The sequence below is a fragment of the Lutjanus erythropterus genome, chromosome 12 (genome assembly GCF_056507025.1).
Source record: "Lutjanus erythropterus isolate fLutEry1 chromosome 12, fLutEry1.hap2, whole genome shotgun sequence".
NCBI lineage: Eukaryota > Metazoa > Chordata > Actinopteri > Lutjaniformes > Lutjanidae > Lutjanus > Lutjanus erythropterus.
Window position 1 is genome coordinate 10,094,111 of NC_139328.1, and position 25,989 is coordinate 10,120,099.

General features: G+C 41.7%; 1 protein-coding gene across 2 annotated transcripts; it reads left to right on the forward strand.

The window, feature by feature from the left end:
* Nucleotides 1–387: 387 nt before the first annotated feature.
* On the forward strand, nt 388–25,221 carry nyap2b (neuronal tyrosine-phosphorylated phosphoinositide-3-kinase adaptor 2b). Of its 2 annotated transcripts, none has more exons than XM_084732933.1 (7): nt 388–1,281; nt 3,877–4,078; nt 10,242–10,558; nt 15,420–16,496; nt 20,457–21,680; nt 21,809–21,912; nt 23,556–25,221. In XM_084732933.1, exons 2-7 carry the CDS (start codon nt 3,900–3,902, stop codon nt 23,850–23,852), a joined length of 3,198 nt encoding a protein of 1,065 aa, XP_084589059.1. In that variant the 5' UTR covers nt 388–1,281; nt 3,877–3,899; the 3' UTR covers nt 23,853–25,221. The 2 variants fall into 2 exon arrangements, with proteins under 2 accessions (XP_084589059.1, XP_084589060.1); XM_084732934.1 differs by having other exon boundaries at nt 15,423–16,496.
* The last annotated feature ends 768 nt before the right edge of the window (nt 25,222–25,989 follow it).

Here is a 25,989-nt window from a genome sequence, read left to right on the forward strand (position 1 = left end):
GTTGCAAAGTACTATGTGTTTTGCTTTCATGCGTTTGCTCCTCTTTGTTTTGCTCTGCTTTGTTTTGGCTACTGTACATGTAATGAATGCACTTGAGAGCAACACGGTGTATTCACTGCAAGTGTTTTTGTGTCGTGGTCTTGTTTACGAGCTGTAAGAGAGAGGAGAGGGAGGAGGGAAGGGGGAGAGCGCAGTGGTTGCCGGGGGAAGAGGAGGTTGTGTCTAATGAGGTCACACCCTGGCAACCCGGTGACTCCTCCCTCTCACCCCCCCCCCCCCCACCCTTTCCACTTGGTCCCCTCTGAGTGTGCCCACCCACTCAACCCCCTCCTCACCCCCTGACAGAGAGAGCTCTCCGTGGTGCTGAAAGCAGAAAAACATCCAGGCTCCAGTTACAGTGCAGCTGCAGAGGGAAGGCAGGCGAGACACACGAGACAAAAACATAAAAAGACTACTTGGGGTGTAAGTGCCTGTGAGGATGAGTTGAAAAGCACACAGCAAGAGGGAGAACAGTGCAGGAAAGGAAGAAGAGAGGGAGAGCGGATGACGTCCCAGTAGAAGGTGGCTACAGTAGGCAGTGGGCGTGTTCTTCTTGTTGTGATCTATAGTTGGGAAGCCCGGTGTCATCTGCTTAAGCACAGACCGACTGTACAGACCTGTGTGGATGAGGAGGATGCAGGGAGCCGGCAGGGAATGCCAGGACTAGAAAACGCACACTGCTTTGCTTTACCTCAACCTTCAGGGCACTGTGGATGAGGATTCCTTCTGAGACATTTTGTGCATTCTGACGTATTGAAGCAGAAGGAGAGCATTAGAAAGACTGTGAGCGCCTGCTTGGTCTGCAGCTGCAAAGGGGAGTTTGATGTGAGAGTATTTGTGTCATGCTTGCGGTTGCGGGTGCGGTCTGTTGCTACGCTGCGTCTTCCTTCCATCTCTAGCATGTGCAGATGTGTGGAGCAGTGAAGCTGGCACCTGGCTCGGAGTTTGCAACCATCTGGACTGGAGGGGTCGCATCTCCCTTTTGTGCCCAGGGGAGGGAGCATTGGGCTGGGCGCCCAATGGCCTGCCTCCCCTCTAGCACCAGCCTTATCCTGGGTCACAGGGACTCCTTCTAGCAAGTCAATCAGTTGGACCGTACAATGGATGGAAGTCTATGTGGATTTAAGTGGAATAGTGCACTGGTGCTCCAGCATAGGTCAGAGTTCACTAGCGTGCACTGGACTCATCAGGGGAAGACAGAAGAAACGTTGGTGCACAAACCAGCAGGGACACAGCCCCTTTGTAAGTATGCATCACAATTCTGTTCCGTTTTGTTTGTATGGTGACAAATCATCAAAAGTTATTTCAGGGCACTTTTCATAAAGAGCGAGTCTTGTACTCTTTATAAACCCAATTTTTCCCACCAAGAGCAAGCACTGAGGTGACTGGCCAGAAAAAACTTACTTTTAACAGAACAAAACCTCAAGCAGATCCAGGCTCTTTATCAACACTTACTTATACATAACAATGACCCACAAACCCACAAATATGCTAGCAAATGCTCCATCATAATGCACGCAACAGTGTTTTTTTCTCTACTCCTTTCCACTTAAAAATCCCCAAAAGCAGAGATGCCAAGTGTAGCACCTGTGTGTCCTGGCTTTACAGGTTAATCTTCACTTGGTCCACTGTGCTGCACTGATGTGTGCTTGCGTGCACGAGCGCCCACGCGTGTTGTCACCAGACAATTGGCCTTGCAATCTTTTTGACATTGTGTCTCGAGAATATCCATGCTGCCCTTCTCTTGTGACATGGTTGCCTGGAAACAGAAACGGTGTGCCACTTTCATTTACTTTTAAAGCAAAGTGCACCTCTGTTCCAACTGTTGCGGCCAATGTCAACTGAGGTAAAGGGATAGAGGAGAGATAAGATAGGAAAAAAAGAGAAATGAAGGGGAAAGAGTGAGCATAAAGGTTGGTTGGAAAAAATGGGTTACTCAATTGACAGGTTTTATAGGGATTAGGAAATAAAAATAGCATTTTACATCGATGAGTTATGGGAGGACAATCCAATGTGAAAGGCTGGGTTGGTAAAAACAGTGTGATAAACAAGCTGATTCTAGTGCATAGTGCTGCTGCAGGCTTACAGGGATTAGGCAGGCAGGCTTAATTCAGCTCAAACACTGTTTGAACTGTGCCTTCCCATTGCTGCACCCTTAACACATCTAACCGGTGCACCTCGTTTCTCCTCAAAAACCAAGATTTATTTCCTTTGTACAGCTTTGGATCTCTTGCTGTGCCTGTGCATCAACGATAAGACCTGATAATCAGGGAGAAAAAATCCGTACACCACTTGACACCAGGCTTCTGTGCCCTAGAACTCTGCTCCGAGATGGTGAATCTGTCCGTTCTGTCAGCTCTTATCAGTGCCTGTAAAAACCTGTGCTAAGGAGTGTCGAGAATTCAGCATAAGGAGTGTAGCCGACAGATAAACCCGCCAACCTAGGCCCCATGCTGGACTTATTGATAGACAGACACGAGTCAGAGGGATGCTGAGGATGGCCAGACAATGGCCGGTCTCTCAGTTGGCCCTGCAATCTCCATCTGGCAACCCCCCACCACCCCTCGCTGCCCTTGCCTGCCTGCCTACACACACACAAACATACATACAGTTATCACAAGCCCCCTTCCCCTCCCCCCTCCCCACTCAGGCTCACACTCAGTGCTTCTCTCACACGTAAACAAGTATGAGTCTTAGGCTGATCTGAAAACATTGACCTACATAAAAGCATGCACTGTCTTCTTCTCTTCCACCACTGGCCACTCTAAATTCACATCCGGCTGTTGCATGTAGTATAGACAATGTTGCATGCAGTTGCACATGTTTTCAGGCATACTGTACATGCAGGCACACTGAGTCATTAGCTGTTCCATGCTGTGTTTGGATCTTAAGTGGCTGCAAACAATGCTGTTTCCCATTTAGAGCGAGTGAATCATAGTATGATTGCACCAGTGTGGATGTTTCATTGAAGAGGCTTTTCCTCACAGAAACATCCGCTCACTTTCTTGTGACAATGATGCTGTCAGTAATAGTCTTTTTACAGAATCAAAAAGCAGCAAGCAAGGAGGAGGATTATTTTTAGATCTTAAACATAAGATTGATGCTGATATCCGCATATGCAAAAGCATGCATCACAGTCTAGTACGAGTGGTTCGTTTAATCTGCGTGGTTGGTCCCAGGAGTGCAATATTTTCACATCAGAGCCCGGCACATATTACAACCGCAGAAAATGAAAGCCCGTTTTTCAGTATCATTCAGACATTCACTCAGTTACAGCCAGTAATTTCAGCCAGAAAAGGTGCAAACACAACTGAGAAAATGAGCAGCCGCTGCTTCTTACCCACAGCCAATAAGAAAAAACTAAAACTGAAGGTTATGAGTAACAGTAGCTTGATGGTGCATCCCTTGACTGTTTGCATATTTACATACATGTGCATGTGAGCTTTTGTGTTCATGTATGTATGTGTGCTCAGAAAGATGTTGGAACCCTCCAGGGAAAATGTTTCTTCTTGTGGACACAGGCATGATGCAAGTCTGAAGTATCTTTCCTAGGCCATGAACTCCACAGCAATATTCAGGAACCTTAAAAACAACAGCAACATCACACAAACTCTACAGTGTGACATTAATATGGTGCTGATGCAATCTTGTTTCATCTGTTTCCATCTCACCAAGCCTGACCTTGAAAAATGAAGGTTGAGAGAATGATTACTGACACGCTTGTTTTGCATTCAGAAAATACTTGTAGATGATACCCTAGTAGTCCATTATTTGTAGTATTTTGTGTATCTCTTGAACAAACATTGGTCACTAACATTTTCTTAATGTCTTTATCAGAATGCTGTGGAAACACTTGAAGAATGATGAGCTCCAAAGAGGAGGAAACTCTCCGTTTTTTCCAGTATGTTGAGGAGAATGGGCTGAGAGCCTACAACGGCCTGGTAGCTCAGAACTTGGACCACGCCAGGAATGAGAAAAATAGGACATTCCTGCAGGAGAAAAACGACAAGAAGAGAAAACAGGAGGAAGCCATAAGGAGGTAGGAAGATAACAAGCAAATACAGTGCTTCACAAAAGGAAAGGCAATTCATTGACAAAGGTTTTTCACAGAGATATCCTATTAAAAAAACATAAGTTAATAATCTGGTCTAGATAGGATAGGATAGGATGGCGGTAGAGCTCCTAGTTGTTTTATGAGCTAGACTCATAAGCACACCGATGGGATCCTGTTCTGCAAATGCAAGGATGTCACTGAGTTCACTTCAGGATGAGGTTGTAAGGAATTGGGACAAGTGGCCAGAGGGTCCCTGTGGCAATGGCAGGTTGCCATATTTTGGGGGTTGCCAGTGTGGACTGGTACACCCCACGATCTATAGAGGATAATTAATTTTTCACTTTTAGACTTATTTGGGACTTGTCCTTGAATGGAGGTCGTCGCTGCTCCATTTTTGAGATGGAGAGCGTTTAGATTTAAGACAGAGCGGGGTGGGCTGTGACAGAAAGTGTGTTAGGATGTGCGACATATTAAAAGACTTCTGTCTATGCTGTGATGTACATATATCTATCAACTTTGTTGGAGGAAAATTCTGAGAAGAGTTTGAGAAAATGTTTCTTTTTTTCCCAATCGATCTCATCCGAGAGAAGTCACATGTGCCCTGTTTCCCATGTTGTGATGAGCAAGCAGTTAGAGCAGAGCCACTATGCAGAGCATCACCACTGCGTGGTATCCCGAAACCTGAACGAGTAAGAAGCACGCACTCACAACGTGACGGGCACGTGGATACGGCGTGCTTGTGTTGTGGGGTAGAATAGCGAGCAGTGAGTCACAGAGTCATTGGGATGTTAACGGGGCATAGAAACATTGCAGAGGGGTTTGGAATGTGTTGGTGCGCCATTATGGACATTTGTGTTGATTTGTGTCCCAAAAACTGTATGAAGAAACACCAAGAGACACTCTGTCGACTAATTTTTGTTTTTGTTTTTTTGTTTTATAATATTTTTAAGGGTTTTTTCTATGATCTAACATGTGATAATATCTCTCTGATTCCATAATACTGTCTTAGTTAGGTCGATAGTACTCATAAGTAGCATTACAATTTGTTATGTGATTTATCTTTTAAAGAGGGACATCGAGGATGCATATTTTATCTGAGAGAACACTAGAGCTGCAATGATTAATGAATGAATGGATTAGAATTCAATTATTACATTCAATAATCTATTAATCATCAGCAATTTTATTGACCAAACAATTAATTGTTTAATCAAGAAATAATCAACAGATTGATTGATAGTCAAAATAATTGGTAGTTGCAGCATTAGAGAAGACCCATAATGCAGTAGAGAAACTCGTTTTCCACTGTAGTTGTAAAACAATTAATCTAATGATGCAGTGTGCTACACAAACATCAGTTTGCAGTGAAAAGGCTTATGGGAAATGTTGTCTGTGTTGTCATGGAAAATCATTTGTGCTGAGCCCGTCTGTCTGATGCGGTACAAAGTCTTTTAGCAGCTGTTGGGAGTTTTAGCTGTGCATCAGATGATTGCATTGATGTGGTTGTGGAGGCTGAGCATTCACATGTGTCCAGATGTGGTTCTTCTTAACTGATTTATTCAGGAACACTTTGAACCCCACCACATTTCTGTCAAAGGGTCATGCGAATCAAAAAGAGCTGCTTCTCAGCTGGCCCTGTGATTGTCAGTGCATGGTACAGCAGTATGCGTACTGTATATCACTCGATGATCAAAGCTGACTTAGAATTCAACTTTATACCTCAGGCATCAGAAAGACAGCTAAGTTACAGTTCTAAAAAACTCTCTTTTATCATTTGCCAGCCAAATTTCCCCTGCTCCTATTCTTATTAGCAGTCTGATGCAGTCCTGTACAGTAACTTGGTGAATGGGACAGGGTGACGCCTGAGGAAAGTGGCATCTACTGTCCTGCTATCCTTCCACTGTCTTTCAGCTGTTGCTGTAGCTAAAATATTAATACACAGTCACTGAGGACAAGTCTAAAAAATAACTGGATTTTTCATGAGGCCTATAAGTAGGTCAATGAGACGACCCATTTTTACAGTAACTGACTGAGAGTGAGAGGGAGTGTGAGGATTCATGTGTGCATGCTTGCATTGCGTGTGCTTCTGTACACATGCGTGCATGGACGTGAACAACAGGAAAATAGAATATATTAGTGTGTTAGGAAGAGCAGGAAAGAACAAATGGCCTGTGTGAGGGTGAAAGAGCTTGTTAGAGCAAATGTGTTTAAGAGTATGGGGTGAAAGAAGGGGAAAAAAAAAACTGTTAGAGGGAGATTAAGTGTGAGCTCCGTTGCAGGAGATGTGTTCTGCCTGGTGACAGCTGGAACAGCCATAGGCCAATCAGATCAGCACATTGGGTTTGAGTGAGGCGGGCCTTCCTGCCTGCTGCTATCTCACTCTAGGTTTCTGTTATTGTATTTCATCAGAAGAACTTATTCACACAGTCATACACACACATGCACGCAGGCCCACAGATTTACTTGAACATGCACATGTATTCAAAAATGCACACACACACACACACACACACACAAAGAACACACACTTACATTTACATATATTTACATGTGCTTGCAAATTCCAAACGGCTGTTTTCAGGATTCTTACAGGTGCTGGAAATCCTTGAACACACTTGAATTTTAATGTGATGTTTTCAAGGTTTAAAAAGTGCTAGGATTTTGAATAAAGTGTTTGAAACTGCTTCACACTGTAATTGCATGACTTTTATGATAAATGTCTCCTTTTCTTTAATTTGTCACCCTTCTGTAGAATTCTATCATAAAACATTATTTTAGTTATTTAAAGCACAATAAGGATTTAATGTGATGGAGAAATTATTTAGGACCTACTCACTCACACAGCATATTTTTGCACGGATATATGTAAATTACCACAGCTGTATGGGGCTGCAAAACCTTGATCATGCACCTTGAAAATGCTTGAAAAGTGCTTAAATCTGACTTTGGAAAAGGTGCATGAAACCTGTGCTTTCCTCTTTGTTTACCCTTTGTGCACACATTTATGCATGCACAGACAGACATCTTTTTTTCTATCTATTTTTTTCCTCCTTTAGTGTTTTGTTTGTTTCTGTGATGTTGTTTTTTCCTGTCACACGGTGTCACAGTGAGAGAACCAGAGCTGCCCGACAACAAGTCAACTCCAACTGGTTCCAAGTGCACCTGTGGTCTGTCCTCCAGCCAATCACTGGGCAAATATCCTATAAATAATCCAGTCACCACCACTCCAGTCACACCCACCCACCCACACACACGCAGCCCATGCATATGGGTGTGCGTGCACACAGTCGCAGCAGATGCACACCAAAAACATATGCAAGGGAGAGACTGTTGATACTGCGCTGCTGCTGACACCTGTGGCTAAATGCTGTAGATGAAGATTTTCTGCTTTCTTCAGAGGCATTTTGGCCCTAACATTGATAATTGTTTTTATACAGAATATGAATTAATGTCCTCTACACATAGGATTTTATGTTTACTTTTTCTAGAATTATTTGATTAGTTGTCAACTATTAAATTAATCCCTGACTATTTTAATAATCATTTGGTTGAAGGAATAAGAACAAAGTCAAAATACTGTGATTCCAGCTACTTAAATGTGAATATTTTCTGGTTCCATTGCTCTTTTATGACAGTAAACTAATATCTTTGGGTTGTGGACAAAACAAGACATTTGACTCGGGCGTTGGGAAACACTGATCAACATTTTTCACCATTTTCCAACATTTCTGGTAAAACTAATTGATTAAGAAGAATCAAGAAAATGATTGATCAAGAAAATAATTGTCAGATTAATCGACAATGAAAATAATTGTCAGGTTCAGCCCTATTTTTTTCCTAGGTTTCTTTAAAATAACATTGTCAATGTTGCTGCAGGGACCTTTCTCTTGTACCACCACTGTCATCTTTAAACAACAAAATGTCATGCTGTTATGATAAGCACACATGATGTGCACGTGCACTTTATTATTGTTGTGCGGTGGCAGCTGGTTTTGTGTCTGGTTTCTATGGGTACCCTGTTGCTAGGCAAAGATAAGCCCCTGACCAATGAACCCACCCCACCAAGCACCTTCTGTTCAGCAGCTGGCCTGGAGGGAGTCAGAGTCAGCAAAGTCACACACTGAGGGGTCTCACACACACACATACACACACATGCATGCACACACTGACACAAGATGGAGATTTGTCAAGACACATGCAAATTCACCCTATTTGATGCCATTTGGTTAAACAAATCTCTGACATTAAGCTTAGATGTGACTCTGATATGAGAACCAATACTGCAGAGTAGAGCCAGACAGATATATTGATTGGCTGATATTATTGGCCCAGTATTGGCCTATTACAGCTATACTGATTGTCAGATGATTTCAGAAATCTACTTGCCTGAAATCAATTTTTACTTGCCCCTGCAAACCTGTTTTATTTGTTAGTGGTTATCAAAAACAACAGTCTTAAGTTAATTGTCATTTTTAATCTAGGGCTGCAACCTCTATAAAATGTCAGAAAATAGTGGAAAAATGTACATCCCAGGTTTCAGAGTCCAAGTTGAGGTCTTTAAATGTCTTGTTTTGTCAGACCAAAACCAAAAATATTCAGTTTAATATGATAATAAACACAAAAAAGCAGGACGTCTCTATATTCGAGAGGCTGAAAATGGCATGTTCTGTCCTTTTTTACATGAAACATTACTTAAATAATTAATCAGCTATACTGTAATGTGTATTAGTTTCTCCTTTTTTGATCATTTACTTGGTCAGTCAAGTGGGTTACTAGATTCACTAGCCCAATGTGGCATTTTACTTGTCCCAGGTAAGTGACCAATCCATATCGTTGAACCTTGACCTTTCAAACATAGTTACAAAGTGCTTCATGGCAGCAAAATATAAGCAGAATCCAAAAAATGAGAATAAAACATTGGTATTGGAATTCTTTTATTCCCTAATATTAATATCGTCATTTTCCCTAAATATCCAGTACTGGTCAGGCTCTACTGCACAGATCAAGTGTGTGTACATGGCAAACTTATCATTTCTTTAGTACAAACCATTTTTCCTAAACACAAGCAGATCTTGAGCTTGTTTACTCTGTGATACACACACACACACACACGCGCACACACATGCAGCCCTCTTTTCCCCCTATTACTACCCAACACTCAGACATCATTAACGCTCCATTCAGGCCAATCATCCATTTATGGGGATTGATTGTGTACAGGCTGGGGGACTTCCATGGTGTCAGTATGTGTGTGGTTGTGTGAGCGGCGTTGGTCATATCCAGGGTTAAACTCAAATCAATGCTTTGCCCTGAAAGAGACCCTGTTTTCAGTGGCACTGACATGTCTGTTATTGTTAACTTGGCGATCTCATCGTTTGAAGCACTTGCACAGAATGAAATGCACGCGCGTGTGCACACATGCTCACATATGCTCACACAAATGGGGACATGTCATGATGACTCTGTGTCAGGGTATGTCTCCTGACAGGAACAGTTTCCAGGGCATGGAAACTTGGGTCAAGATTAGAACTGTGATTATTTTCATTGTGGATATTTTCTTGATTATTCGATTATAAACTGTCAGAAAATGGTGAAAAAAAGTTGATCAGTGTTTCTCAAAGCTGATGTCATCAAATGTCTTGTTTTGTCCACAACTCACTGCCACAGAGGACAAAAGAAACCACAAAATATTCATGACTTTTTTTCTTTAAAAAAATTACTCAAACTGATGAATCGATTAGTTGTTTGGTTCATAAAATGTAAAACAAATGTGAAAATGTTGATCAGTGCTTTTCAGAGCCCAAGGTGATATCTTCAGATGTGACACCCCAAAGATATTCCATTATTGCATCGTAGAGGAGTAAAATAAACAGAAAATATTCACATTTAAGAAGCTGGAATCAGATTATTATTACTATTTTTTCTTAAAACAGTACTCAGAGTGATTAATCCATTATCAAAATAGTTGGTGATTAATTAAATAGTTGACACCTCATTGATTAATCGACTAATCGTTGCAGCTCTAGTCAAGATTGAATGTAAACTAATATGGTATTTAAAACATTGTAGAGCATTCCTCATCGATTTACATCAATATTTCTGTTCTATTTACCTCTCTGCCCTCTCCCTTCCTGTCTTTTTGTTTTAGGACGGGTGAGGACATAGCAACTGAAGGCAAGCACTTGCGTATGGGCTCCATTACCATGCCGGACCCCCAGGAACGCATGCCCATGCCCCACCCGCATGCCCTCGCCTGTGGGCAGGGCTTCTCTGTGCGCTCCCAGTCCCTCCACTCTGTCGGTGGTGGGAACAGTGGGGGCGGAGGAGAGGAGGAAGTGGGAAGCCCGACCTCTAGGAAGCAGCCCCCACCCAAGCCCAGGAGGGACCCGGCCACCAAGCTGAGCATGTCGTCTGAGGCGGTGGACCACAGTCCCATGTCCACCTGCCGTGGGGAGAGATGTGACGGTGAGTGGTGGTGGCACTTCACACCAAACTGCTGCGCTATATATAGCTGCTCTCTGCAGTGCCCTCCTCAACTCTGTTTCTCCTACAATGACATGACATCCAGCTATTCACTGCATACTTCACACACATATATAGCATGTGTGTGTGTGTGTGTGTATATATATATATGTATATGTATTTACACACACACACACACACACACACACACACACACACACACACACACACACACACACACACACACACATATAATCAAACTAAGTCTTTTGTTATTAGAGAGACCACTAGCAGAAAAAACTTGCATGTTTTAGTACACTGGCTAGCACAATTGTGGATTAAAAAATATATGAGGAAAAGCTCTTTTCCGGGTTTTTCAAAATGGAAACTCTCACTCAGCCATTAGCAGAAAGTAGTGACATAGGTTGCAATGCTGATGCCCTCTCCGCCATCAGCCTAAGGGGGTTTATATGTCGTCATTCTGAAACCTGTGTCAGGCCACAAGGGGAGACATGTTTAAAAGGGCTTAGGAAAATAACATTTTGTTGCAAAAACATACATGCTTTGAACAAAAGATGAATATTCAGATTCAAATAGATAAGAAAGGAAAGATACCAAAAAAAACTTAAAAAAAAAATAGAAAAAATATGGGACCAGCCTTTAAGGATAAGTTGTAACTTTGTTTCACTACTTTGTTTCTTCACAACACTGTGCTACATTGTTTAAAAGTTTACCTAGTGATTTCATCTACAAAACAAAAAATTTCCTGTAGTTGTTATAAAGAAGTAACTCCCAATGCTGGATCTAGTGGCTGACACTTGCTAACGTTACTTAAGCTGTTGTAGTCATCAGTCTCTATCATTATTTTACACTAAGCATAAATTAAGCACTGTTTGTTGTTTGTTCATATGGTCAAATTTATTCACGGTAGCTTATTATGGTTTGTAAATAGTTTTCTTTGCTGTGACTCAGCCATGATAAATGAAGGTAAAATAAAAAGCAAACGGGTGAGCTGACATACTCTGGGCTGGCTAACTTGTGATTGCCTTGGGTAAACTGATGTGTGCGTAACCCAAAACATTAGTACTTCACATCCTGTGGATGACACACAACAATCAACTTTTTTCCTCGGGTTCCAGCCTACTGCAGCTTCAATGTCAGATAAACAAAAAGGTTGCTCACATGTTTTTCCTTGCCCTACAGCTAAATCAGATAGTATAACATTCAGAATCGTGAACTAACATGTTGAGCCAGGAATTAAAGCATCATAATGTGATGAATATGAATGAGTGGTACATTTTTGTGCCGTTTCAAGCTCTGGGCTTTGCAAAATATAGCTTCCTACGTCATTTTGTGTTTCGTAATAGCTGCACTTTAAGGCTTTGGCAGATTCTGTTTCTTCTTGAACTTAATGGTCATTCTATTTTGAGAATATTGAAGAGTGATAGAGGAAAGAAGGCGCTGTGTCAGTTTGAACAACAGAAACAAGTATTTATAAATGTTATCATTTTCTCAGCTTGTGCATGTAATCATCAGGTGCTAAATATCCACTATGCCTTTTGCTCAGACTTTGAATACGGGTGCAGTTTCTATTCCTGAGAGTTACAGTAATAATAATGACAGTAAACTTTATTTATATGTCACCTCTCACTGTTATAATTAATATAGTCACAAGTCTTGTGTAGCAAGTTGAGGCTCCAGTAACTCTGCTGGTTACAGAAGGTTATTGGTCACACAGTCACTTGTCAAAGCTGTTCTGAGTGCATATTGAGAAGGCAGAAGTGTCTTTACAGTTCTATAACCTCATTTAAATACGACATACTTTAATATTTCTACAAGGCAAATTACCAAGAAAGGCCAAACAATTTTCCTTCCAGTTAAAACTGGCGAGGCCAACATTTAGAGATGCCTTGATCAAGATCCAGTGGGAGCACCCTGCAGCAATTTCACTCAGTTTTCTGAAGCAAAATAAACAAACACAATATGCTTGCTTGGCCATGGATGAAAAAGAGGGCATAATTATAGTACATGAGCTCAGACTAAGACAAGCTTTAATGAATAGGACAGGAATTAATTGAGCTAACGAAATGTTTCCCCCAACAAGACACTGATACAACCATTGCTGCATACACAATGCACACAGTTCAACAGTTGTATTAAAAAAAAATCAACCACAGCACATGTGCATTGCAAAATTAAAAAATATTATTTAGAGAATAATAATAGTTTTTGGGGCAGGTGTCTGTAAGAGCAAAAAGATTTTAGAGGTTGCAGGAAGCTTTGACTCCATTTCAGTTTGGATGCTTGGTTGCCAATGTGATGTTTAGGGAGTCGCCCAGCCTGGCTCAGATTGGTGGGGATCTCTCTATGTGCACACAGATCTTCCTGGGCACCACGGCAACCATCCCACAGAAACAAGACCCCCTGCAGCCCAACCAATCACAGAATCACTGAGCAGCACGAGCCAATGGGGCTCTAGAGATGCTGAAGTCTGAGGCGTGCGAGCCAATCGGAGCGAGAGTGTGGGGGTGTCCCTGGCTGAGGGGAGGGTTGCGTGCTCTGTAGCTGGCGCTGTAGCGGGAAGGGGAGGAGCTTGTCAGAGTAGAATTCATTCAGGAGGAGCGATTGACCTAGATTCGTTTTCCCCAGGAGGAGAGGGAGGGGGGAGGGGGTTGCGGGTAAACACATCCGCTACAGGGGGAGGGGGAGAAGAGGGAGCGATGGAGAGGGTGAAGAGAAGGGACAGGGAGGAAGAGATGTTTGGAGGGATGGATTCATCATCAGTGCTGAAACAGAGCTCTGCATTCACCATGCAAACCTGTTAGTGGAATAAAGAAAAAAAAACAGCTTAGTTACACCACTGCATGCACCTTACTGTATGCACGCACATACTGTATATTGTATGTGCACATACTGACACAAAGAAAGGGAGGCAGAGTACACAAGAATGTGAGTATCTTGTCAGTTCAATTAAACACATACCAGGAGCACATCTGGGTTGAACCAAATCTTCTATTAGCACCTTATTAATTAGTGGTAATGAGGAGAAAATGTGGAACCCAAAGTCCTGTTTCATCCTCAGCTCAAATTAGCATCATCAACATCAACCTGGATAAATGCATGGCGTGCAAAAAAATCATCGCCAGTTAAACAAAACGAAAGGTTCTGGTTTGATTTTCAGTCGTAATACTTTTGTTTCACCTGGGGCTGGACAGTATATCAATATAATTGATATCATGGTATGAGATTAGATATCGTCTAATTTTAGATATTGTTATATTGTAATATGGCATAAGTGTCTTTTCCTGGTTTTAATGGGTGCATTACTGTTCGATTATTTATTTAGAATCTCATTGTGTTAATATTTTGTGAAAGCAGGAGGCTGTAACTGTATTTGGGGGCTCATCTGGGATTAGAACCTGGGGCCTCTCACACCTCTGTAATGTTGTTGCAATATTGCTATAAAGGTATTTGGTCAAAAATAACATGATACTTGATTTCGTCCGTATCACCTAACCCCCTACTTTGGATTAATATAATTGTGGCATAAATATGTATGTTGCATTTTAATGCTGTAGATATTTAAGACTGTGCTATTTTATATACTGTTGGGTAGTTTAATATGCAGCAATACATCATGTTCTATAAGATCATCATATGTTTGCATAGAATTTACTGTATGTTTATTTAGAGAACATATGTATTTTGAGATATTATCATGTATCACGGACAAGCCTAAAAATATCAAGATATTAATAAGCCATGTTGGCCAGCCCTAGTTTCACCCATTGGACTTTCTTTAATTTGGATTTTTTATCTAGATATATTCTCATCTTAAATAAAAGACTTTTAATATAACAATCCTTTAATTTAGCCAGTTAATCTAACTTTCTGCAACATTCACAAAGCTATACATTCAGATGCAACAGAAAATAAGGCAAGAGTTAAAGTCCCAGTCTCTGGAGACATTGACTTCATAGCTTGTGAGACTGTGTGGTATAAAGTGTGTACATGCCTTGTCCTAATTTCCCTCTCTGAATGTGTAGGCATGCGTGCATGTGTGCGTGCATGTAGCATTGGTGGTGAGTCATACAGTTACGGGAAATATGCGTGTGTCTGGGCCATCTGGTATCTGAATTATTAAAGGTGTAAAATCTGCAGTTTGAAGATTTCAGACATGGTCCGGCTCTTAACTACACTTATCTCCCCCTGCCTATCAGAGAAAGGGACACTCTTATCCAAACATCTCAGGGTCTGACCTAGAAATACACTGTGTGCAACCCAGTAGTATAGAGCGATGTGTTCTGTGAGTAAACTAGCATCAGTACAGTAGAATCTGGTCAGAGTGAACACTGTACCACAGGCTCACTGCACCACATCTAAAGAGATTCACACTGCAATGCTACGTCACCACTATCAGAAAGAAGCTCCACAGTGTGTGTGACCCACATACTATACTCACATACTGCTCCGCTGCCATATATGTGACCTAGAAACATGCATATGCCTCAACTATTCCCACATATCTGACTCAAGACTTACTACTATACACATTGACCTACATCTGACCTGCAAAACTGCAGCAGGCTTTATAGTAATGATAATTAACGATAAATGATTCACGAAAATAGATTTTTGTCAAATTTAGTGTTCTGTTGTGTATAATAGCAGAAAGCAGCAACAGAAGAGTTGTGTGAGCAGTGATTTAATACCACAAAAAATACAGTTACACATCACAGTCAACAAACAAAAACCAGAAAACAAACAATATGCTGTATATTTGTGTGTTTTTACACTGTGCTTGTGAATGTGATTTTCACCAATGGATTTGTGTGTGTAAACTTTCTTTCTGTTTGTCTTTTAGCAGCTCAAGGATGCAGTGAGGACTGCAGGAGGGTGCCACCGCCCAAACCTAAGAGGAACCCCAACACACAACTGAGCGTTTCCTTCGATGAGTCCTACATCAAGAGCCATGGAGGCAACGGGATCTGTCCCTCAAAACCCCTGCACCACGTCACATCACCCTGCGAACGCAACCCCTCGCCTCCGCAGAGCGATGAGAGCCCTACAGATGACTGTGAAGATGAACCCGTCTACATAGAGATGGGCGGGATTGATGTTGGAGCACGAGAACCCCTGAAGAGCGAAGACGAGGAGCCTGGAGAGTCTGTGTACGAGGAGATGAAGTACCCAGCTCTGGATGATATGGAGTACCGTACTGACCCTGTGGGGTGTCGCTCCGCGTGCCCCACACCGGCACCCTATGACCCTGAACCTCTCAGTCGCTGCTCCACTCCTCGAAACATTCCCCTCTGTGACATTCCTGCACCTTTTCCCAATTTACTCACCCATCGGCCCCCACTGCTGGTGTTCCCACCGGCACCAGCCCAGTGCTCGCCCAACTCGGACGAGTCTCCGCTCACCCCTCTAGATGTAGCCAAATTGCCCATGCTGGAGAACCAGTCCTACAGCAAATCGCCAACATCTTCCACTGAGCCACCCTCCTCTGCGCATATCCGCAGGGAGCTCACCGCCACCCCGACCCTCACCGTGTCTGGCCGCTCCTCTGCGCCTCCTCTACCCTGCACCCTCTACAAATCCTCCTCCTCATCGTCTTATCAGCGCAGCCACTCCGCTTGCCCATCGCCAGTCAGCATGGGCCGCTGTCTCACCCCTCTCAGCCTCATGCGTACGCCTCCCTTTGACGCTCCGATGCCATTCCCTGGAGGTCTGCCGCGGAGCGCCTCTGCCACCCCTCACGGCAAAGGCTCGCCACCTCAAGACAGCGTGGGCCGGCTCCATGGCTCTATGCAGAACGTGTCGACAGGGCGTTCACGGACACCCACTAGCCCACTGGATGAACTGACCAACCTGTTCACCACCGGCAGGAACATGCTGAAGAAAAACTCCAGTGGCAGGAAGTCTAAAGAGCCTGGAGAGAGTGAGTCATTTCACACATTTGTCAGATCATTTTGGAACGTAGTAAAGCAAAGGGCACACACGCATTTATTCATGTTTCATTGATCCCTGAAAAGCGTAAACCGCTTATGACAGCATCGCCTTTTATATATCTTGTTAATACCATGTATGTACCTAATACGACTGGGCAATATGGCTTATAAATAATATTTTAATAATATTTCTTCTGCAGTATACAACATATATCTTGATATGCACGCTTTCTCTAAGATACCATACTGTAAATTCTCAAATAGTGCAAACATATCACAATCAAGTGTCACAATATTTTTGACTAAATACCACAATATCGATGTTGCGACAATATTGTAGCAGGTTTGAGCGGTCCCAGGTTCAAATCCCTGACGAGCCCCCAAATATGTGGTGGCTTCCCGAAACAAAATACGTCTCCCCTGGGGACCGAAACCAAGACAAATATATTGAATTTTAAACCCAAAGCACCGGTATGAGACTGGCCTGCCTGCCGTCCAGATCTGTCTCCCATTGAAAGTGTCTGATGCATTATGAAACGCAAAACACAACAATGCAGACACCAGACTGTTGAGCACTTAAAGTTGCATATCAAGTAAAAATGGGAAAGAACTGGTGATGTATCACAGTTGTCCAGAATGAGTGTGTATTTACAACAAAAAGTGTTCAGTTTGAACAATAAACCTCTTGTCTTTGTACTGTATTCAGTTGAATATAGGTCAGAAAGTTTTACACAACATTCCCACTTTTTGGAATTGGTGTTGTACTGGTTGCACTACTACACTGCAGTGCAGCCTTTAAAACCAGGAATGGACAACATTTACGTTTATATGTATGCCATATCCCTATATAATTGTCTAAGACAATATCTAGTCTCATGTCATGATATTGATATAATATTGATATATCGCCCGTTCCTAGTACATATAATTTCATACAGTAAGAGAGGCTGATTTGACAGCACTAGAAGGAAGCTGCGACATCTCAGAATAACAAACAGGAGAGCAGGAGTAACATCCCAGAGTGTCTATGGACGACGTGGATAGAGTCAGTGTCTAAATTCTTTGTCTGCAGTAAACTCTAGAGCAAATACAAATAAATAGTCTTCACCTCCCATCAGTAATAGTCTCATTTCTGTTTTTGGGTTAACCCTGCTAAATTAGGAGGCTGTGCAGTGAATGCATTACTTCTACAGTACCAAGCATTGTGTTTGTGGCGCTCTCTGCAACCTTCTATTTGTTTAATCTAGGCCCAGTGAGCCAAGTCTGATACAGATCGTATGATTTAATCTGAGGGGATTAGAGACTAAAGCGGACAGCAGGTCCCTCAAACCTACTCATGGCATTAGGCCATCAGGCAGCATTGCTTTTAAATATGTAAACATCATGTTTAAATACAGATAGCCATGCCACAAGCAAGGCTCTGCCAAAATTAATGCAGCTGTGAAAGAAGACACAATTTGCTTATAACAACAAGAGTTGCTTAAAGTTTACAAAAAAGACACTAAATCACTTATGCTCACATTATCATATGGCGAGTCTGGTGCCAGCAGCATTATCAGTCACAAATTAACATTCTCGTTCTCATGCATAATGCAGCCACTATTTTTGTGTTAAAATAGCCACATTAAGCCTTAATACTTTGAAATCTAATGCAATGTAAATGAATGAAAGCCATCGAAATGAAAGACATTAAGCCAAACTAAATAAGCAAAAGGGTAGTTCATAAATGTATGAAGGATAGTGCAGTCCATGTAGAAGCATGTCATGCATTATTTGAAAAGGGTCACTAATAAATTAATAGTCAGCTTCTAATAATTTAGAGCGGAGTTTGACATGAACTTTAACCTAACAGTTGACATGTAACTGCAATGATGCTTCCTCTTCAAAGCTGAGCTGTACATTGTGAAAGAATTCTAAAAAATGATCTAAAATCTGCAATTAAATCCCCAAAACAGAGAACATAAATCATAAAAGAATTACTAAGAGTCCACACATCCATCCTCACTCAACGCTCTTAGCAACTACAACATAGCAACAGTGGAAGGAGGAGAAATCCCTGTTTCTTATTTGCAGATTCCCTCCCCATGGGTAATGCAGCCAATCACAGCTCAGGGCATGCCAGTCTACAACGGAGCAATGAGCTTCTGATGGGGAATAGCTGAGGCTCTGAACTCAAATCTACACCTGATCAGAGGATTTCAGATTCTCTTTTCTGTCCAATCAGCACATACTCCACTCATGATTAAGCCAATCAGGATGCTCCGGCAGCTGTGCATACGGGGATAGTAGGAGCTGAGGCAATTTATGAGTTCTTGATATTTTGACTTCAATGATAAAAACATTTTCTAGTTGGTGAACAGATGAACTGTTAAGTCCTACATTTTCTATGCATTGTCTTGAATATATTAGGGGGCTACACTAAGTGATGGTAAGGTTGTCATGGAGTGTGTTCAAGTACACAAATTCCCTGTGATATCTCACCAATGACAGTATTTTGTTCTCTTTCCCCATATGGGTTGTAAACAGCAACATATGCTTTCTATACATCATGGGTGGGCTGTGCTGACAGATCTTTTAAATTATTAATTTTTTTGATCCCAACACCTGTGTTCAGGTGCCACATGGGGCTAAAGGACTGACAGGTTGTGTGTGTGTTGCTGCTCTGTAGCTACAAGCACAGTGTAATGAGCACACAAACCTAACACAATGAATGGAGGTAAATTTTTTCTCGCTCCCTTTCTGAGGCAGTAACAGCTAGTGTGACCCACTTACCAACCGGTTAATCGCCACACTCCCTCTCATCCACACATACACACAGACACACACATAACACACTAAAAAGCCATATATGACGCATGACATGACAAGGGATGAGTATGACAAGGGATGCTCATGCATATATAGGCAAAGCCTACATGGAAATCAATCATGCACATGCATGTTTCATATATGCAGCAATGATCTAAAATGTCTTTATTGAGCTTCAGTGACATACATACGGCTCCCTATTAGCATTTGCTGTGCACACAGGCTGTAATATTGCAGTATATGTACACATGGTAAAAAGGAGTCAAAGGAAATGATGCAATTGTGCATGAAGAAACTGGAAAGTTAAACACAGAGGCATCTGATGTCAGCGGGTCATGTTTTAGAATGTGTTCTGTACTAGTAAACATGGTATGGTATTTTGGTACGTGGTATTTTATGGTATGATTATGTGCATTATTTTGTAGATTTAACAGTGAAAGAAAAGTACAGTGAAGACATAAAATATAAACTATAAATTTTTAAGTTAATCATAGTGTGCCATTGCTATGAAGATGCAGTTCTAAAGCCTGTTAGCCCAGATATTCAGTCATCCTACTACAGTCATTTACTGCAGCTGCAACAATGAGCAGTGAGTGACACCTAGAGGATAAATAATGGTAGTGCAGAAACTTGAAGCAGGAAAACAGTATTGTTTATATATGTAATATATTTATATTGTTTATATATATATATATATATATATATATATGCACAAATATGTTTAAATATAATTTCAGATTATATTTAAACAATTAATTTAGTTTATTACCATGTTTTTTGAATAAATTCTCTTTGGGTTCCTACACCTTTTCAGAAGTCAGATTCAAACATTTTCAAGTTTTTCCAGTAAATGACATAGCCTCCCACTCACTATTCTATCAGAGGGCACACATTAAAAAAACAGACAGATCACTAAGTGTGGCAAGTGAGGCTTAAGCAGAGTTGTTTTCATTTAATGCAAAAGTCAAAATCAATCTGAAATCTTTAATTTCTTTTTTTTAAAGCTGACTATTCAGTCGGAATGTGATTTGTTGGGAAAGTAATCAAATTACAGTTTCAGGCACTTTATCCAGAATCTAATAAACTTGGATGTGCAAATATTTAAGTGTTTGTGCTCTGAATTTTTGTTTTCTGTTTTCCAGCGGAGTCCAAAAGCAAGTCCCACAGCGAGTCCAAGCGCGAAGGCAAGGAGCGCCACAGTCACAGCAAGGAGTCCAAGCGAGAGTCCAAGGATCGCCACAGCAAAGAGTCTTCTCACCGGAGAGACAGAGACAAAGACAGAGACAAGGACAGAGACAAAGACAAAGACCGAGGGAGCAGCAATGTAGACCCACTGTCCCATAGACGCAACAGCAAAGACCGTACCTGTAGCAGTGTAGATGCACCACCTGTTCGCAGGGACAGCAGGGACCAGGGCTCCAGCAGCAGTGTGGAGCCAGTCCCGCTGATAAGAAGAGACTCCAAGGACAGAGGGATCAGCAATGGTGACCTGATGGTAAGGAGGGATAGCAAGGATAGGGGACATGGAATGGAGTCTTTGCTGAGACAGGACAGCAAAGAAAGAGAGAGACTGCTGGATCAGCCACCCGAGCTGTTACCGAGACAAGACAGCAAGGAGAGGGCAAGAAACGGTGTAGACTGTAGACATGAGAGCAGAGAGAGACTGCTGGATCAGCCACCTGAGCTCTTACCACGACAGGACAGCAAAGAGAGAGCCAGGAATGGTGTGGACTCAAAGCATGACAGCAGAGATAGGCCGCCTGAGCTTCTACCCCGACAAGAAAGCAAAGAAAGAGCTAGAACAGGAGCAGAATATAGGCACGAGGGCAAAGACCAGCGTCCTGATTTGTTACCCCGACAGGATAGCAAAGAGAGAGTAAGGAATGACATGGAGCACAGACATGAAGGTAGAATAGACCAGCCGCCTGAGATCATTCCACGACAAGAGACGTCCAGAGGCAGCAACAGCAAGGACAGGGCTGCCTACAGCTCTGAGTCCAAGCATGAGGGGAGAGATCGGAACTGCCACAACGGCGGAGATCTTCCTCCTCCTCCCCTACCCAGGCAGGACAGTAAAGATCTGAGCAGGACTGGACTCGAAGTGAGGCGGGACAGCAAAGACAGGAGTCTGAATGGCTCAGAGCAGCATCATTACGATGTCAAGAGCACAAAGAGCCCTTCTGCAATGGAGTATAGGTGTGAGAACAAAGATCGGGGATACCGGTCAGATGGCACACCCAGACGAGATAACAGAGCACAAGAGAGGAACGGCAGCACGGTGTCAGGGCAGCATTCATCCACCACAACACCTACTCACCATGGGAGATCATCCGGTAGCCCACCGATGACCACTGGAACAGGAAATGGTGAGGATTACAACCTCAAATTCATAAGAGAATCTCATATTAATCTCATAGTCTTTGCATATATGGCAGAGTGCATACATTTGGATAAAACAATATGAAGAAACATGCCATTTTTCCTCTCTTTGTAGATCTGAAAGCAGCACCTAAGTATAGCCGCTCACCTTCTATGCCTGCTAACCCCTCCCCGATGGGAACTCCACAAAGGAGAGCAGCAGAGACACAACAAAATCAGGTATGCAGAGTTGCTTGTTTTTCTTTACTTACTTAGTAAGTAAACTACTTACTTAGCCTGTTAGGCCCTGAAAACATATTTTCTCAATCATTCTCTTACTGTAGACTGACTGCAGTAATTTGGTTCTACGGTACATGAACACACAAGTTAGAACAGTTCTCGGTTTCACTAGAGACATGTCTGTAATTTGTTTTTCTCCTCTGTGGTTTGAATTGGGATGGGTTGGGTTATGTCCTTATGTGTACACACATTCTTCAATAAAGTAGAAGTACAGATACTAGTGTAAAAAAGAAAGAAGAAAAGTGATTGATTGATTGATTGATGTTACTCAAGTAGCATCAAGTGCAAATTAATAATGCACCTTAGGCAACATACCCAGGTCAAGGTAGATTTGTCACATAGGAAATTCAAAAGGCAATTGCTGCAATGTAGGCAAAGAAAACTGAAACCTCCAGCACAAGCTGGACTTGTCAGTACAGATAGCAAGAGCTAGCATTAGTGGTGTCAGCTATTGCCAAACAAACAACACAGAATATAAAAGATGCTAACTACACTTACAGTTTTACACTTAAACCAGTGCATATATGCAGGTTTTTTAAACACAACTAAACCTGCTAAAAATAGCCAGTTGACCGAGTAAATGAGTTTGCCCCTCTGTTTTTTGTTTCTGATGTGTGGAGAGCAGAGAGAAAGATGTTTTTTAAGTATCCATGAGTTCAGCTCTCATTTTATTTTTTGTAGATTCTATCTAAAGTTTAGTTTCTCTCCTGAATCACTCTTTGTACTTTCAGACATCAGCTTTATTTTACTGTTTCATGTTTGCCTCAGCTGGATAGGAGTTGTGTGAAGTCACTGCTGAAGAAAAAACAACATTTCCTGATTTTGCTGCTTCCTAATAAAATATTTTAGATAACAAAACAACAGGGAACCTTTAGTGTGAAGAATCTATATAAAATACAGTTTCTTTCCACCATCCAGCCACTCAACAAATGGTCATCAATTAAATACACACCTTCGAGGGGGTGCAAGCTCCACTGTGCTCGGCTGAGACACTGAGTCAAGCCAATCATGTGAAAAAGGAGCAAAAGAGTCACAAAAGTTACCAATAGAGGTGACATGCCTCTGCCAAAAAAAAATAGCATGTCTATGTTCATCACCGCCACAACTACTGCAGAGTCATTTGACCCAGGAATGAATGCCACTGGTACCCTTTCCCATTGAAGACAAACACCAGATTTCAGTGGGTTTTTTTGTCCAGTGTAGACGGAACTATACCTTTAAGATGCGTCTGCCAGTTGCCAATTTTGGTGCACAACAGAGTTCTCATCTGAGTCTGGGTCTGACTGAAGCTCAAACATGTATGATGTCTTCCTAATGGTAATGCCAGGCATCTCGATGAAATCTGCTCTTTCACCAGTCAACCTAGGACAAGTAGACTCCGGCCTATTTTCAGAGTTTTTTTTTTACTTTTATGTAAGAAACCATGTTAAACTAAATATTAATAATAGCAGAGTATTTTTACATACTTTAAATGTGTCTGGAGGGGGACTTTAAGTGCCAAGTTTCAGGAGTTTTTAAGTGTGTTACTAACTTTGAAGTCAAGCTGTCTTCCCCTCACTTAATGCGTTGACTCTTCCCCTCAGATGCCCCAGATGCCCTGGATCTGTGGAGACACTACCATGCTGGAACAGATCGAGAGGAAACGTACCCTCTGCATGGAGATCCGCTCCAGACAGCACCCGCACCTTCAGAGATCCCTGGAGAGGCCTCCTCCTCCCCCTCCGGACAGGAGCGAGGAGCGGCACCAGGAGCGGCACAGTCAGTGCAAGCAGGAAAGTGCGTCAGTCCTCCCGGGCTGGGGGAAAAGCAGCGGGGCCAAAAAGATCCGTCCTCCCCCTTACCCTACACAGACAACCGTGTTCTGGGACACGGCCATCTGACAGTAACAACACACTCACACCTCCCTGCCGCCACACAACCCCCAGTTACCCACTCCCTCTTTTTCCTCTGGGCTGTGCTGATTCTTCGTCAGGACGGCCAATAAGAGCACCAGGGGGGATGATACTCGCTGATGTCAAAGGACAATGGTGGTTACCATAGCAATATTTCTGCTCGTTCAGGTTGTCATGTTTTCTTATCATCACTGGTGATATTTGATATTTTTCTATTTCCCGTGATTGGATTCTTGTAATATAATTAGTAGAATAGATATTTGATGAATAGATATTTTCTAAATGAGATGGGGATTAAAAAGCAGCTTAAATGATGTATAGTAGATGTAGATGCAATCTAATGTTTGTTTTTATGTTATTTTTGTTTTGGTTCTTTTACATTTGAAAGCATAATCTATCAATACTTGTACTGTAGTAGCATAATTTTCTTATGCCCAACTCTTTTTTTGTGCTCAAGGGCACTAAAATGAATGGACTATTCAATTCTGTCTATATATACTTTACATTTTCACTGTTGTATTGTAAGTTGAGGAGTTAACGTCAACGTGCTTTAGATTCCAGCGCCCTCCATGCCTGGTCCAGTATGTTGTAGAATGTACAACAGTTGGTCCTAGAACAGAAACAGGAAACTTTGTGTGCTTCAGTTTGTATATTACAGTAAGAAGCTGTGTAGTCGCTACGTCAAAGCCTTTCGAAGCGGTTTAATCGTTTTATAGGAAAAAAACCTGTTGGCTGGCATGTTGTAGAGGACGGAGAACGTGTGAGAAATGTTTCTGCTGTATTCTAAGATACACTATGAGGGTGGGTTGGGGAGGTAGTAAATTAGAACATACATTATTAACAGTATAATTTCCAAAACCAGCCAAAGCCTGTTAAAGCGAGATATAGGTGTGGTTGCACTTTGGATGACGGTTGGTTATTTGAAAATGGGGTTGGTGGCAATAGCTGGCGAGTACCAGCGCCCTTACTTTGCCATGCACACTGCAAGCACCACGACACAGTGTAAATACTTGATGCCAACGACCAGCCCGTACAATCAACACCTGAGCTTTTAGAGCATTTCTTAATTTTACTGCAGATTATAATAGCCATATGCACTTGCTTAAGAAATAACTTTCAAGATTATTGCTTATATATATATTTTTGAAAATGTTAAAAGGTAGCTGTGCCATGCAAGTTTTAATTTATTGGCGGGGAGGTAAAGCCTCAGGAGGCTGGCTGTGTGTGACATGCAGTCATCTATCATTGGTTGTCTCCGACGATATTCCCAATTCAATTGGCTGGCAACCATTTTAGAGATCAAATGGTAATGCTTTATAATAAGGATACATTAATTAACCTTAGTTCATGCAGTAATAAGCATTAACTAACAGTTAACTAATGAGTTTGTTATCATTTACTAATGATGTTCATGTTAACTAAGGCATTAATTTATACATTTATGTTTTTAGTTTACAATGAGCGTCACAAACAGCATTAATAAATGGTCAGTTATGGGTAAGTAATGCTTAAGTATCATGCTCAATCATTTAGCTACTTTAGCTTATAAGCTAGGACTCTCTACATGAGGACTATAGATTGGGTCCATGGAACTCAAACCTTTCCAAAAAGTCATAAGTCGGAGGATGGTTGGATGACTGTTACCCTTAAATAAACATTTTTAAAAACAGCTTTCTATTAATAAAATTGCTTAGCTGTGAAGTTCATGACAAATATCATGGATCCCTATCAACCATGTACCAACATTAGTTAGTATCTTCATTAACGTGTAAACTATGGTTGGAAATGTTGTGTATTTTCTTTTTGCTAACAATAGATTAATCATTAGTGATTAATAAGACACAAAATGCAAGTTTTCTTTCTTTTTCACTTTTTCCTTGTTTTTTTTTTTTTGTTTTTTTTTTTACTTTTTCTCATTTTAAGTTGAACTTTGTTTTCTTATTCAACAAATGGCTCCACCAGACGAAACAAAGTCTAATGAAGCACAATTACTGTCATTTAATGATCAAATAATACCATTGTTGTCAGATAAGTTCTTAATAACAATTATCAGTTGACTAATAATTAACATCCCTCATCTAAACCCTTGTTAAATGTAAATAAGAGACATTTCTTAACATTTACT